This window comes from Entelurus aequoreus, linkage group LG03, assembly GCF_033978785.1.
Source record: "Entelurus aequoreus isolate RoL-2023_Sb linkage group LG03, RoL_Eaeq_v1.1, whole genome shotgun sequence".
Classification (NCBI taxonomy): domain Eukaryota; kingdom Metazoa; phylum Chordata; class Actinopteri; order Syngnathiformes; family Syngnathidae; genus Entelurus; species Entelurus aequoreus.
Genome location: NC_084733.1, coordinates 67026861 through 67041919, shown reverse-complemented (window position 1 = coordinate 67041919; position 15059 = coordinate 67026861). Strand labels below are relative to the sequence as shown.

Here is a 15059-nt window from a genome sequence, read left to right as displayed (position 1 = left end):
TAAATGAACCAAAAATATGACTTATTTTATCTTTGTGAAAATATTGGACACAGTGTGTTGTCAAGCTTATGAGATGCGATGCAAGTGTAAGCCACTGTGACACTATTGTTCTTTTTTAATTTTTTTTAATAAATGTCTAATTATAATGTCAATGAGGGATTTTTAATCACTGCTATGTTGAAATTGTAACTAATATTGATACTGTTGTTGATAATATTCATTTATGTTTCACTACTTTTGGTTTGTTCTGTGTCGTGTTTGTGTCTCCTCTCAATTGCTCTGTTTATTGCATTTCTGAGTGTTGCTGGGTCGGGTTTGGTTTTGGAATTGGATTGCATTGTTTTGGTATTGCTGTCTATTGTTTTGTTGGATTGACTAATTTAGGAAAAAAAAAAAAAAAAAAAGATTTTTCTTAAAATGAGAATCGATTCTGAATCGCACAACGTGAGAATCGCGATTCGAATTCGAATAGATTTTTTCCCACACCCCTAGTGGACTCCATGTGCTACAGATGTGAAGCAGTTATCATAAACCGTGGTTATGCAACTAAATTATAGTTAATAATTCTAAGGAAAGTTGAATCTGCAAGCCTTTCTTAGTTTGTACAGTACATTTGAGTTTTGTAAAAAAAGATGTTAACACTGCTATTTTTTTGTTTTATATTTCTTGACTTTCTGTAAAATATTGTCAAATTTAATTACTTTTTTCTAGGGATGTCCGATAATGGCTTTTTGCCGATATCCGATATTCCGATATTGGCCAACTCTTTAATTAACGATACCGATATCAACCGATACCGATATCAACCGATATATGCAGTCGTGGAATTAACACATTATTATGCCTAATTTGGACAACCATGTATGGTGAAGATAAGGTACTTTAAAAAAATAAAAATAAAGTAAGATAACTAAATTAAAAACATTTTCTTGAATAAAAAAGAAAGTAAAACAATATAAAAACAGTTACATAGAAACGAGTAATTAATGAAAATGAGTAAAATTAACTGTTAAAGGTTAGTACTATTAGTGGACCAGCAGCACGCACAATCATGTGTGCTTACAGACTGTATCCCTTGCAGACTGTATTGATATATATTGATATATAATGTAGGAACCAGAATATTGATAACAGAAAGAAATGGGGAGAGGGAGGTTTTTTGGGTTGGTGCACTAATTGTAAGTGTATCTTGTGTTTTTTATGTTGATTTAATAAAAAGATAAAAAATAAAAATGATACAGATAATAAAAAACCGATACCGATAATTTCCGATACTACATTTTAACGCATTTATCGGCCGATAATAATTGGCAGGCCGATATTATCGGACATCCCTACTTTTTTCCAATTTTCTGGCTTTGAAATAGAATGTGCAGTGTCCCCAATGCATTTGTGTTCATTAAAACAGTGGTTCTCATATGGGGGTACGCGTACCCCTGGGGGTACTTGAAGGTATGCCAAGGGGTATGTGAGATTTTTTTTAAATATTCTAAAAATAGCAACAATTCAAAAATCCTTTATAAAGATATTTATTGAATAATACTTCAACAAAATATGAATGTAAGTTTATAAACTGAACATCAAATCAAGTAGGCTATTCCATTCATTACCATAAACCCAGAGTTTCCCCCATGCCATCACTAAAATGTCTGTCAAAAAGAACTGTGAAAGGAAATGCAACAATGCATTATTCAGTGTTGACAGCTAGATTTTTTTGTGGACATGTTCCATAAATATTGATAAAGATTTATTTTTTTGTGAAGAAATGTTTAGAATTAAGTTCATGAATCCAGATGGATCTCTATTACAATCCCCAAAGAAGGCACTTTAAGTTGATGATTACTTCCATGTGTAGAAATATTTATTTATAATTGAATCACTTGTTTATTTTTCAACAAGTTTTTAGTTATTTGTATATCTTTTTTTCCCCAAATAGTTCAAGAAAGACCACTACAAATGAGCAATATTTTGCACTGTTATACAATTTAATAAATCGGAAACTGATGACATAGTGATGTCTTTTACTTCTTTATCTCTTTTTTTCAACCAAATTATTTGAAGAATTTTGAGGTTTACTCACCTTTTTAAACACACTGCTATTATTATGAACATAACAGTATATATATATATATATATATATATATATATATATATATATATATATATATATATATATATATATATATATATATATATGCGTGCGTGCAAACTTTTTTATCGAATGCGGATGTTGTGATGACGTTACCACTTCTGCTGGCGGGTCGCGTCTTTTCCTGCGTTCACAAGTGATGTAGCTCGCCCAAAGATGACGGAAATTTGCCATTCAGGTCGCTGTGTCTAGACTGCAGTCACATTTGAAAAGATCAGATTCCAATTGGATTCGGACTACCTCCTGATTTGGCCTGAATCAGATGTGAAAAGATCAGATTTGAAGTATTTTGCAGCATTTAGACTGGCAAAAAAGTCAGGTCTGTGTCACTTGAGGGCAAAAAAAAATCAGATTTGGTGTGCAGAGTAAACGGGGCCAATATGTTAACAGTGGTCCAAGTTTCTCTATACAAAAGGAGCACTCTCGTGTTTATAGGAATTTGCTGCAAAAACGTTTGTCCCACAAGTTTTAAACTGTTGAACAGCCTTGGTCTAGGGTGTGAATTTAGGGGAAATATGCTTTTTGTCCCTCAAAAGACAACACTTGTAAAAGGAAAACGAATGGTAGAAACTGCAGTAAGTAAACGTTGCTGTACATTTTGCAGATTCCCAGAAGGAAAAACAGGTCCGTGCTGTGCTGAAAGCTGAAGTAGAAAGGTACCTGTGATATATGAATATTATCATGTCAGTCTTCTCAATTCACTTGTCATAATTTGTTGTTTTTAGGAAAGTCAACAAGGATGACATTGTGATATTGGATTCATTAAACTACATTAAAGGTAATTTATTCATCGTGATAATGTAACACTGTACCTTTTAAACGTCTTGTGATTTATTTACATTTTGGCTTACAGGCTACCGCTATGAACTTTTCTGTCTCACAAAGCATGCACAGACACCACAATGTCTGGTAAGTGTTATTGGAAAAGATCCGTTTTTTGACGAGTACAAATCAACCATTGTGGTCATTCTGTGAAGGTGTATTGTTTGACGTCAGAGGACGTGAGCTCAGCGTGGAATGCCAGCAGAGATGCAGAGGTGCAGTACACGCAGGAACTGTGAGTCAACACAAAATACAGTAGAGAGAAATCCTTCTTACAACCAAAACATAGCTCTTGTCTTTTGCAGCTTGAAGGCATTAGTTCTGAGATTTGAAGCGCCAGACTCCAGAAACCGGTGGGACAGTCCACTTTTCACCGTCCTCCAAGATGACACACTTCAATTTGAAGCCGTAGCCGACGCTATTTTCAAAAGAAAGGCTCCGCCGCCGAATCAGTCCACACAAAGTGTAAGAAAGAGCGTGACCATGAACTCTACTCAAGTACTTTTTATGTGAGCTCGGCCACAACGTTTGTGTCTCTGCAGCAACCACTGTCGTCTGCAAACTTCCTGTACGAGTTAGACAAGATCACGCAGGACGTGTTAATGGTATGTTTTCTCATTTATTATTTATTATATTTTTTAATTTTAAAATTGTTATGCATTGACCGATCACAGTCATGACAAACCTTTTTTCAGGTAACCATAAAGGAGCATGTACAGTCAAAATAAATTGCATGATAATACTGTGCGTATGCATGGTTAATGCGATTTATTTTTGTAATTAATCCCTTGGGTTAACTCGTTATTTTTGACAGCCAAATTTATTCGATAATTCCATTAATATTTTTCATAGAAATATAATCTTATAACAAAAATCAACAATATATTATAGGCCAACTAGGTATTTTTTAATGAATAACTGCATAACTATTTCAATACAAATTAAGGCTGCAGCGATTGGTTCATTTGATTTAAAAAAATATTTGGTTCATATTCTGTTGCTTTGATTAATTGTTTGAGTGTAACCAATAATAATTTATTACAATTTAAATACACAAACATAGTTTCCACATTAGAGCGGTGTTGGGGGGTGTGTGTGGCGGCAAACATTATTCCAAAATATATTTTTTTTAATGCACACGTTGATATGCGTTTTTTAGAAAAAGGAATGAAAGTTATAGCAAACAGAACCATGTATTTCAACTATTTTGCTTAAACTATTTATTGCTATACAGTGTTTTATCCGATTCCTCAATTAATCAAACAAACTAATCGATAGAATATTAAAATAACGGATAGCTGCAGCTCTAATACAAATAAGTTGTAAACGTTGAAGTTACATTTAAGATTCTTTGATAGGGATAAGCGTTAGAACATGGATGTTGCAGGATTATTACTAGTTGGTCAACTGACTGATTGTGAGAGTTTTTCACAACAAAGACTCAATGATGTGAGAGTTTTTCACAACAAAGACTCAATGATGACTTTATTGATGTGGACCTGAGTAACATTTTGGCAAACGCATCGACTAATTGTGCTTGGTTAATGTCAGTTATTAACTCAGTGTGTAGGTGCCACATAAAGGAGCATTGTCTACGAAAGAAGCAACTTTTTGTAATGATCTACCTACTAATTGTAATGTCCGCTAATCTGCTGACCTAATTTGTGTCGTCTGATTGATGTAAATATTGTATTGCCGTTGTATTTACGGCCATATGTGATCCATAAGTGTGGTATCTGTCCACAAGTATTAGTAACTGGATGTAGTATGATGTGTGCTTTTGGCTTTCTTTTAGGCCATTTTTAATGCACAGAAGACAAGTGTTCCTGGGGATTTTGTTTCAGTTCCTGGAGCCACAGAAAAAATATCCTTTGTTTCAGCAAGTTGAAGTACTGGCACAAACGTGTGAGATTATTTGACATTGTCACCCGTGTCAGTTCCTATTGAGCTGTCACACTTGTGTTTTTAGTGCAAGGCTCAGTTTGAAGGCTGAATGAGTGCCTTTTAAAGAACGCCATTAGTGAAATCAGGGGCCCTCCCTTGTAAAAGAGGAATGATGGCAAATTACACAGGAGAGTGGATTTTTATTGGCAGCAGCTCCACATCAGGAACAAACACTTTTGATGTTCTTGTCTGATCACAGTGTAGCAAGCACAACGTGACTCCCTTGTACTTTTAGTTCTGCACAGTGAACACAGAAAAAAAAGTCCTTAACATGTTGTTTAAACATTGTGCTGACCAGTAGCGTCAACATGGCCAAGCTGCGCAAATTCCGGCGGCAGTTCATCAGTTACACCAAAATGCACCCAACAGAGAACACGGAACACATTTCCAATATGTTTGTACAGTATTTAAATAAAAGCCTTGATTAAAGATTGTCTTCAACTATTGTATGTCACATTATTGAATGCCGACGTGCCAGCAACATGAGGGTTCCAGGTTCAATCCCCGTCTCTGGCCAAGTCACTGCCGTTGTCCTTGGGCAAAACACTTCACCCTTGTTCCCAGTGCCGCTCACATTGGTGAATGAATGATGGGTGGTGGTCGGAGGGGCCGTAGGCGCAGATTAGCAGCCACGCTTGCGTCAGTCTACCCCAGGGCAGCTGTGGCTACAAATGTAGCTTACCACCACCAAGTGTGAATGAATGATGGGTTCTCACTTCTCTGTGAGCGCTTTGAGTATCTAGTCGATAGAAAAGTGCTATATAAATCTAATGCTTTATTATATTAAAATTATTTAATTTTTTTGCTGTATCAAGTATTTTTTATTTCAGCCTGTAGTCGATCTAGAATTATTGTTTAAATACATTATTTCTTTATTAATGCTGTCAATTATTTCACATTTCAATCACACCTGATTTTTATCAGAGTAACTTGCAAAATATAAATTAACAAGCCCAAATTATTATATAATGTAGTGTTTTCAATACCTCTAGCAAGTTTTTGTTGAAATGTAAAAAAAACTTTTTTCCCTCCACACTGATGCCTCTTGTCTTTATAAAATATTTGCGGGAAATGCCTACTGTACTTGCTGGGGAAATATGTAATTGACTTGGGAGACAGTGCCCTCTGCGGGATTCCCAGGGGCATCACTTTTTCTCCGGCAGCGCCATTAAGCCACTTTTTCCATAAACTATTTTACAATTTATTATTTAAGGCAGAGGGAAAAAAAATCTAATATCCTGCAAGCTAATACAAAGAGAACTTACACAACATTAACAAACACAGCAAGAGCAGATTGACCCGCTTTATTTAGAAAAATTGTGCTTTTATTCAACAGAAACCAATTCAAATCATGTCATCTATATATTAAATATGTTTTAATCTTCCCTTCATTTAGTTATTGTTAAAATAAAATGTACTGAAACATAAACACGAGTACCTCAAACATTAAATTCAGTAACGGGTAAAAAGGAAAAAAAAGTGCCCCATATGAAAGGTCAACAGCACTTACTGAACAGGAGATAAGACAAGAACAACAATGTGTGCGTTATTCACTATGGACCTGGGGAAAAGTGCTGAAACTAGACAAAGCAATGTGCTTTTTCATTTGACCTGACACATCTGACTCTAAAGGAGCTGATTTGTACAAAACACACACCAGTAAACGGAGACATGTATACTTTAAAAAATGTAAGCAGCAGATGTTGCTAATTGCGATGAGATCCGGTCAAATCGCCGTTCAGATACACCACTGTGGCCGTGATATCGTCCCGGTACATGCGGGCCAGGTCCTCTGGCAGGGCCAGCATGGAGGCCAACCTCTCTTGGCACAGCTCACCGTACTCACCTGTGCCCAACGCGTGTCTGATGAGGTGCGTGGCGGCGTTGTCGTCCGCGGCGGGCGAGGCGCGGGCCTGACGTTTGAGCAGGAGTTCGTGCATCTGACCTAGTTTGAGCCGCCGCTCCGACTTGGAGACCGGAGCCTGGGATGAAAAAAACGGGAGAACTTCTTGGATTTGACTGAGCAAACATTATTCTCGATAAGGATATGTTGTTATTTTTAAGCAATCCAATCCACTTTATTTATATAGCACATTTAAACAACAAAATGTTTCCAAAGTGCTGCACAACAATAATAAAAACAATATTCAAATATTACCCTTAGCTCCACCAATGACTGAATAAAAAATAAAAAAAAAATACATATAAAACAAAACAATATAAAATAAATGTGATTAAAAATGATTTTAAAAGGGTAAAAACAATTAAAACAGTAAATTATTATTTATTTATCATTTAAATAGAAGTCAAAATTTTAAAAACACAGGACAACAGGACAGAGGACCACACAACTCACGCAGTGTTAAAAGCCAAAGAATTGCCAGTCCATGAAAAGCTTTAAAAACAAACAGCAAGGTTTTAAAATCAATTAATCAGAGTCTCTTGCATTGTAAAGCTGACATGACCGTACCGACTCCCCAATCCTCAACAACTCCTGGCGTTCATACACTAGAAGTGAGTCGATGGTCCTCGAAACACACGTCAAAATAACCACAAAACAGACAATAGTGATCATAGACAAGCGGCGTGCCAGACACACCGGCGCCATCTTGACATGTCACAACGATCACTATTCTGCCGCCAACGGGCTGTGGTTAAGTTCAACATTTTTTTTAAAGTTGTAAATGTTACAATCCAAACTAGTGGATCAGAGTCAGGGTCCCAATGTTGTCAAAGTTAGCGTCCCGATGCTATTCCTAGCGACCTGTTCATCTCCTGCTGGCATGCTAGTGGGATTATTCTTTTTTATCATTTGATGAGACGTTGGAAACTCACCTGCAGATGAATGCCGCTCAGGTGCTCACCAACGAGTCTCACCGCCTCCTCGTTCCTCAATTCATCCCAGAGGCCGTCCGTCCCGAGGATAAGGAAGCGGTCTTGTGGTCTCACTTTGTGACAGGTGACCTCCGGCGCCGCATCGAGATAAGGCGGTGTCCCGTAGTTGGGCAGAGTGTAGTTGTACAAGTTGAGAGAGTCCAGGTCCACTCCTGTTTCCAGGCTTTCTAAGATGTTCTGTTGCAACTGGTGGCTCCACTTGAACCTTACGTCACCAAACGCACGCGAGGGCATCAACACCTAAAGACACAAAACAATGTTGACGTCTACACACTGGGCGTGCTGCTGGGGCGTCCTCTCACCCCAAGAAGTCTCTCATCTGTAACCACTGTGTTCCTCTCCGAGGACGGATGTTGGGACATAATCCGCTCCACTTCAGCGCGGTTCTGACAGTTGTGGTCCTGAGAAAGTGGCACGGCGCTCCACGAGCCGTCTGCCTCCTGAACACCTAAAACAGCCCTGGAGTCCCCGGCGTTGGCCACGTGGATCCCATCAGGGCCCACGTGAGCCACACAGGCTGTGGAGCCGGCAAACGCCACCTGGAGACAAAAATGGCACATTTGAAAAAGCATTTTTATAATCTTCTCAAGGGACAGTTATGTAGAAAATAAACTTAAACATACTTTAGAGGAGGGATGTTACATCACGGTGTAGTGCTGCCGATTTCGATCATCCATGAGTAAGCTTGACCAATACGGATACAATTACAGTATTATTTTAGTTGATATTTTTTAAATTTATTTGTAATAAGTGCTGGAGCCTATCTCAGCTGGATTTGGGCAGTGTAACAATACCAACATAATATTTAAAGTATTTTTCTGTATTTTCTTTTAACACATACCATTGATTCAACAAAACAAGGTCAATACTACGCAATAACTCAACAAAAGCAAAAACTACTACTCTTTTAAATCCTTTGGTTTTTGCCCTCAATGTCTGCGGGGGAGTCTTAAACATTACCGAAAACAACAAAAACATTTCGAGAAAATGTACCTACTCATTCCATTATCGATCATATACTGATACTACCCTTGGTATCAACACCAGCGATCTATGGATAATCTGCCCTCCTTTTACGTGTCGCGTACTTCTGGCTGTGAAAATGACACACCAACCTCCCTATAGACACTTACAAATCTACTTGTTCATTTCCTTACTTTCTGCCACACTTCTTAAAAGTTTACTCAGCACTATTTTGGTGTTGTTTCAAGCTAGTTTAGCTTAGCTATTAGCATGCCTGCTCGTAGCTAGCGCTGGAGGTGTAACATGTTAAGAACATTAACAAACTAATAAATGCAGTGTGTTTGCTGTAATAGAGGAAAATGGTATAAACCTAGTGGAGCGGCTCCACGCTGTGTATGGAGATACACAATAAGCTGCTAGCCACTTGTCAACCGGGGGGAATAAAAATAAATACGGTGTCAGCCGGAGGGAATCTACATGTGGGATCGGCAACAAAAGGCCTAAAACAGCATATGCCAATCACAAAGTAGCCCCATTGGTCACGGTTTACCGGACACCTGAAACGTGACAAATTGGGGTGGTGCACTATCTACTTCAGCCGCCAGAAAGCAGTAGTGTTGAATATCTTAAAATATATTTTGAGGCAATTACAAATTTGACAGTCAGTTGGTAATTTAAAGTAGTCAGTGTACAGGAGTGTAGATTTACTTTCCACTAAAAAAAATCAACAAGCACACAATTGTCTAAATTTCTGACAGGTGGCAACACAAATAAGTAGTACTAGGCAGTCAAGTATGGTGGGGGTAGCGTAATGGTTTGAGGCTACGTGAGTGCTGCCGGCACTGGGGAGCAGTGGTTCATGGACGGCTGGCAGCGCTTCATAGCAGCAGTCGACCTCCAGGGCCCCACCCCACCCCCTCTCTGTTGCGAGTTGTCATGATTAAATGTCACATGTTTATGTGTGCATGGCATGGAGGTTTTTTCCCACTCCAGACTAGGCCCCCTTAGGAGCCCAGTCTAGATTGTATTTTTTTTACTCATCTTCTTCCCCAGCGTTTTACCTTTTTCCCACCTTTTACGGGGCGCCTCGTGGCGACCCATCAGCGTTCCTGTTCTGTAACCCTGTACAATGTTTGTTTGTCTAATCTTGAACGGGTTTGTGCTGAAAACATAGTTTCGTTGTACTTGTTGCAATGACAATAAAGACCTATCCTATCATTGAGGGGAAACGTGTGGCCCGAAAATGAACACACCTCCAAGATGATGACAATAGCAGCTATTAAGATGATAATGGTTGTACTTTTCAGTGGATAGTAAATATAAACTGCTATACAAGCCGACTACACACATCATTTCTTTTGTATTGTCCGTAGAGAAACGAAATAAAACAGTTGCCAAAATGTGTACTTATTTTTGCGGTACATCATTTAAAAATACATCTTTATGATACCTGGATGGCCATGCTTCTCATCAGGTCGCAGGAGAGAGGAACTTGAGCTTCTAAAGAGATGTCAGCGTCAAGACGTTTGAAGGCATAATGCATGGCATCTGAAGGGCTGGGCAGAGAAAAAAAGACTTCAAAAAGGACACCTTGGCAATCTAGTAGAGCTACGCTATATCAAAAAGATCACACAAATAACTAAAATGGCTACCAGTGTTGTAGGGTATGTTTCCACAATAGCACCATCTGCTGGATCTAGTGGGTGACTGCTACATAAACGTCTCAGCGTTCAGGAGACCACATACCACATGCCTTCCCCGTGTTCATGGCTGTCCAGCAACTCCTGCCAGAAGACTCTGAGCTGATCCATGTAGTTGAAATCTGCATGGTGCTTATACCACCGCAATATGGATGGAAGGGGTCGGCCATGCTCCATGCACACCTCCAGCTCCTCCAGGCTCCTTTTGGGCATCATGGCGATGGTGATGTAGTATAGCAAGCGCTCGCTGACCGCCTGCGCGCACGCCCAGCCACCGTGACCGTCAAACACGCCGAAGAGCATGCCCTTCGCCTAAAAAAGACGCATTTCAAGTGAGCGGATGACCGGAAGATGACAATTGGCATAGATGGAACATACCTGCAAACAGGTGGCTGCGCTGCGTCGATCCTCATTGGGGGTGTTGGCGGCTAACTGGTTGCTCTCAAATTTTCTCACCAGCCTGACGCCCCTTGCATCAAAGTCTGGTATGCTCACACTCTGATTAGAAGCCAAACACTGTATTAGCGACAATTCAACCATATACTAGGGTTGTACTGTTTTTTTGAGGTATATACTTTATATGAAGTTTTTTTCATGGTGACATTGGTGGTAAATGAGCTGAGGCGCTTTATGTGAGTCAACACACACACACAGCACTTACAAGCAAAAAGAATGTTGAGACAGAAGATGGAGAAAGGACATATTTTGGCTTCAAAACTAACGATAAATGTGAAGCAATGCACGGCAGAGTCCTTACTAGCGCTAGTCTACTGTCCCTCCAGTGTTTTAGCTACTTCTAATTCACTAATCTTTGGTGCCATGGCGACAAATAATGAGGAATTGCTAATGCCAAAATTGTTCATTGATTGCAACAACAAACAGGTTTATGGCAGGGGTGTTAAATTAATTTTAGATCGGGGGCCAAATGGAGAAAAATCTACTCCCAAGTGGGTCGGACTGATAAAATCACGGCACAATAACTTAAAAATAAAGACAACTTCAGATGTTTGTTTTAAAATAGAACAAGCACATTCTGAAAATTTACAAATCATAACGATATATATATATTTTTTTTACACTCACATGTTGTGGTTAATAGTATTCTGTCTTTATTTGTCGTTTTTTATATTTTCTGAATAAATTATGTGATAATGTTCATCGGTCAACTCATTGGTGTTCATTTTCAATCTATCAAGATAAATTACAGTGTGTTATTTATGTAGTCTGATCATTTTCCTAAACTGATGTACTAACATCACATGGTTTCATTTGTACATATGTAGCATCATCTACAAAGAATTGCTATTGCGACATCCAGTGGACACATTTAGAATAGCTGCTTCTTTCACTCAAAATGTTTATACTTAGCAAGCTCATCCCCCGGGCCGGATAAAACCTGTTTGCGGGCCTGATCCGGCCCTCGGGCCGTACGTTTGACACCCTGGGTTTAATGCATCACAAGATTTTATGGTAAAACAAATCCAATAATGACATTTTTTGTGGTTCCCTTTATTTTAAAAAGTATCAAAGAAGCAAAATACGGTGAAGAGGTTAATTTGAATTACTGATAATAAATGTATATAAACAAGCTTTGTCTATAAAAGGTCTGTCTATCTGTGTTGGCCCTGCGATGAGGTGGCGACTTGTCCAGGGTGTACCCCGCCTACCACCCGAATGCAGCTGAGATAGGCTCCAGCACCCCCCGCGACCTCAAAAGGGACAAGGGGTAGAAAAAGGATAGATGTCTATAAAAGCCTGAATTGCACAATTGTTTGTACCTGACATGTAGCAGAAACTTGTCAGGTACATACCATTTTACTATCCAGGTTTTTATAGACAATCCTTGTTTATGTATCAAAATACATTTTGATACGAGTACCAATATTTTGGTATTGGGACAACACTAAAATACACTATTATGGTTATAAAGCATTGACTATTTTGGTTATCTTCTACAGCAGGGATGTCAAACGTATGGCCCGTGGGCCGGATCAGGCCCGCAAACAGGTTTCATCCGGCCCGCGGGATGAGTTTGCTAAGTATAAAACTGAGCCAAAATTTTTTAATAAAAGAAATTGCTGCTCTAAATGTATCGACTAAATGTCGCAATAGCAATTATTTGTATCTTTGTAGATTATGCTACATATGTAAAAAAAACCCAAAAAAACCACATGATGTTAGTGCACCAGCCAAGGAAAATTAGCTACCTACATACATAACATCCTGTAATTTCCATCCATCCATTTTCTACCGCTTATTCCCTTTGGGGTCGCAGGGGTGGTGGAGCCTATCTCAGCTACAATCGGGCGGAAGGCAGGGTACACCCTGGACAAGTCGTCACCTCATCACAGGGCCAACACAGATAGACAGTAATTTAATTTTGATATTTTTTTTATCTTGGTATTGAAAATTAACACCAATGAGTTGACTGATGAGCATTGTCATATTTCTTCAGAAAGTATAAATAACGACAAATAAAGACAGAAAGCTATTAACCGCAACATGTACCGTATTTTTCGGACTATAAGTCGACGTTTTTTTCATAGTTTGGCCGTGGGTGCGACGTATATTCCGGAGCGACTTATGTGTGAAATTATTAACACATTACCGTAAAATATCAAATAATATTATTTATCTCATTCGCGTGAGCGACGAAGAAAATGTCCGCAATCGTCACACACACGTCAGCAATCGTCACTCACACGCCAACCAATAAGAGTTTGGCGGGGGAGGGTCATGGCAGAAGTGCATTGTGGGTCATGGAATGCTAACTGCTATATGCTACTGCCGGAGCTATTAAAATGGATCACATCAACATTGGCGTTAAACTTATAAAAACTGAGAAGGGCTGAACTAAAATGGCACCAAAAAGGAAATCATATACTGCAGATTACAAGCTGGACGTAGTGAAATATGCAGCAGAAAACGGCGATCGAGCAGCAGAAAGAAAGGGAGCGGCGCATACCAGGAGCGACAACGAGGAAGAAGATTTCATCGGATTTAGCAATCAGGAGTGACAGATGGTTTGGTAAACGTATAGCATGTTCTATATGTTACAGTTATTTGAATGACTCTTACGTTAACATACCAGGCACGTTCTCAGTTGGTTATTTGTGCGTCATATGGCGTACACTTATTCAGCCTGTTGTTCACTATTCTTTATTTATTTTAAATTGCCTTTCAAATGTCTATTCTTGGTGTTGGATTTTATCAAATAAATTTCCCCCAAAAATGCGACTTATACTCCAGTGAGACGTATATATATTTTTTTCCGTCTTTATTGTGCATTTTCGGCCGGTGCGACGTATACTCCGGAGCGACTCATAGTCCGAAAAATACGGTAAGTGTAAAAAACAACAAAAAACAAAGTTATGATTTGTACATTTTCAGAATGTGATTGTTCTGTTTTTAAAAAAAGAAAACAATCTGAAGTTTTCTTTATTTTTAAGTTATCGTGCCGTGATTTTACCCGTCCAGCCCACTTGGGAGTAGATTTTTCTCCATGTGGCCCCGGATCTAAAATGAGTTTGACACCCCTGTTCTACAGCTAAATAAAAGGAAAAATATTGTGAAAGTGTACCCAATGTTGCTGTATATTTCACACCCATGCTTTAAATAACAACAAAAACGACCTATTTGCGAACAAACCTATAGTGTTCCCTTTTACCCTTGTATTATGCTACATTTTGTTGATAGTGCGTGCATCGACAGTGGACTTACCTGCTCGTGTGATCGCAGAATGCTGTTGATCTGAACCCTACTGAGCTGAAAGTCAAAATGCTGGCGTGTGGAGAGGTGGCGTGCAGGTTGGCTTCCCCACCTGTCACATATACACAACTTGTGCTCTCCAACCCGGGAGGAAGAGTGACACCGCCGGCCACGCAGGAATTCTTCAAAGGGGAAACACTAAAAAAAACAGAAAATACGACTTACTTTTAACTATAGCACTTGAAAGAAGCCAAAAATGGACCAAAAACCTGTGTTGCATTGGGGAATTCGGTGCCTCTTGACGCTCGTTGAAGGATGCTGGCGTACACACGCCTCCACATTTCTATAGTCACTTCAAACTATTTTGGGAAAAACGTGTTTACCTGGAGACCTGTGGACAGAGAATCAAAACAATGACAGGAATTAGGTTACCAGCATGGCGTGTATTCAATCAGCATTACGTAAATAGACGAAAGGTTAAATGACGTTTAAAGTTGGCAGAACGTTATCTTGGGTTCACTCGCTAGCCTTAGCATGCTAGCTGGCGAGCTTCGATGTAAGCGTGAAATGTGTTTCTTAAAAACACGACAGGGGTGAAACAACACGACACGCCGCTATATTGGCACTTGCGTCGTGTATACTGAAATAAAAAAGACAACTATTAGATAAGTCGTTACCTTAGAAGAGTACTGAATGGACTCAAGTCGGAGAGGGACGCATGTCGGTGACGTACGCAATCAGGTGGGAGTGTCGTTGCATTTTCTGCCAGCGACCTGCTGAAATAGACGATCTTTGTTTGGAATTTTGGCGTAAAATTATAACAAGGCTATTGTTCTTCCGGTTTGAATGTACTCAATAAGTGGATAGTAAAGTTTGAA

General features: G+C 39.1%; 2 protein-coding genes across 4 annotated transcripts in view; one reads left to right on the top strand and one right to left on the bottom strand.

The window, feature by feature from the left end:
* The window catches only part of kti12 (KTI12 chromatin associated homolog), a 14129-nt gene extending 8770 nt beyond the window's left edge, over positions 1 to 5359 (top strand). The window contains exons 2-9 of the mRNA XM_062042540.1: positions 2754 to 2805; positions 2875 to 2927; positions 3003 to 3058; positions 3127 to 3206; positions 3277 to 3436; positions 3514 to 3576; positions 4767 to 4837; positions 5202 to 5359. Of these exons, the coding sequence (XP_061898524.1) occupies positions 2754 to 2805; positions 2875 to 2927; positions 3003 to 3058; positions 3127 to 3206; positions 3277 to 3436; positions 3514 to 3576; positions 4767 to 4837; positions 5202 to 5343 (677 nt within the window). The 3' untranslated portion in view covers positions 5344 to 5359. The remainder of the gene's footprint in view (positions 1 to 2753; positions 2806 to 2874; positions 2928 to 3002; positions 3059 to 3126; positions 3207 to 3276; positions 3437 to 3513; positions 3577 to 4766; positions 4838 to 5201) is intronic.
* An 845-nt stretch (positions 5360 to 6204) lies between these two features.
* Positions 6205 to 14972, bottom strand: pdp2 (putative pyruvate dehydrogenase phosphatase isoenzyme 2). Of its 3 annotated transcripts, none has more exons than XM_062042537.1 (9): positions 14859 to 14972; positions 14451 to 14572; positions 14194 to 14379; positions 10852 to 10971; positions 10520 to 10785; positions 10224 to 10329; positions 8113 to 8349; positions 7751 to 8050; positions 6205 to 6897 (listed from the first exon to the last, which is right to left on the bottom strand). In XM_062042537.1, the coding sequence occupies exons 2-9, from the start codon at positions 14520 to 14522 to the stop codon at positions 6622 to 6624; spliced, it is 1563 nt and encodes a 520-aa protein (XP_061898521.1). In that variant the 5' UTR covers positions 14523 to 14572; positions 14859 to 14972; the 3' UTR covers positions 6205 to 6621. The 3 variants fall into 3 exon arrangements, with proteins under 3 accessions (XP_061898521.1, XP_061898523.1, XP_061898522.1); XM_062042539.1 differs by having other exon boundaries at positions 14451 to 14564; positions 14859 to 14906; XM_062042538.1 differs by lacking the exon at positions 14859 to 14972 and adding an exon at positions 14643 to 14803.
* Between the last annotated feature and the right edge of the window lie 87 nt (positions 14973 to 15059).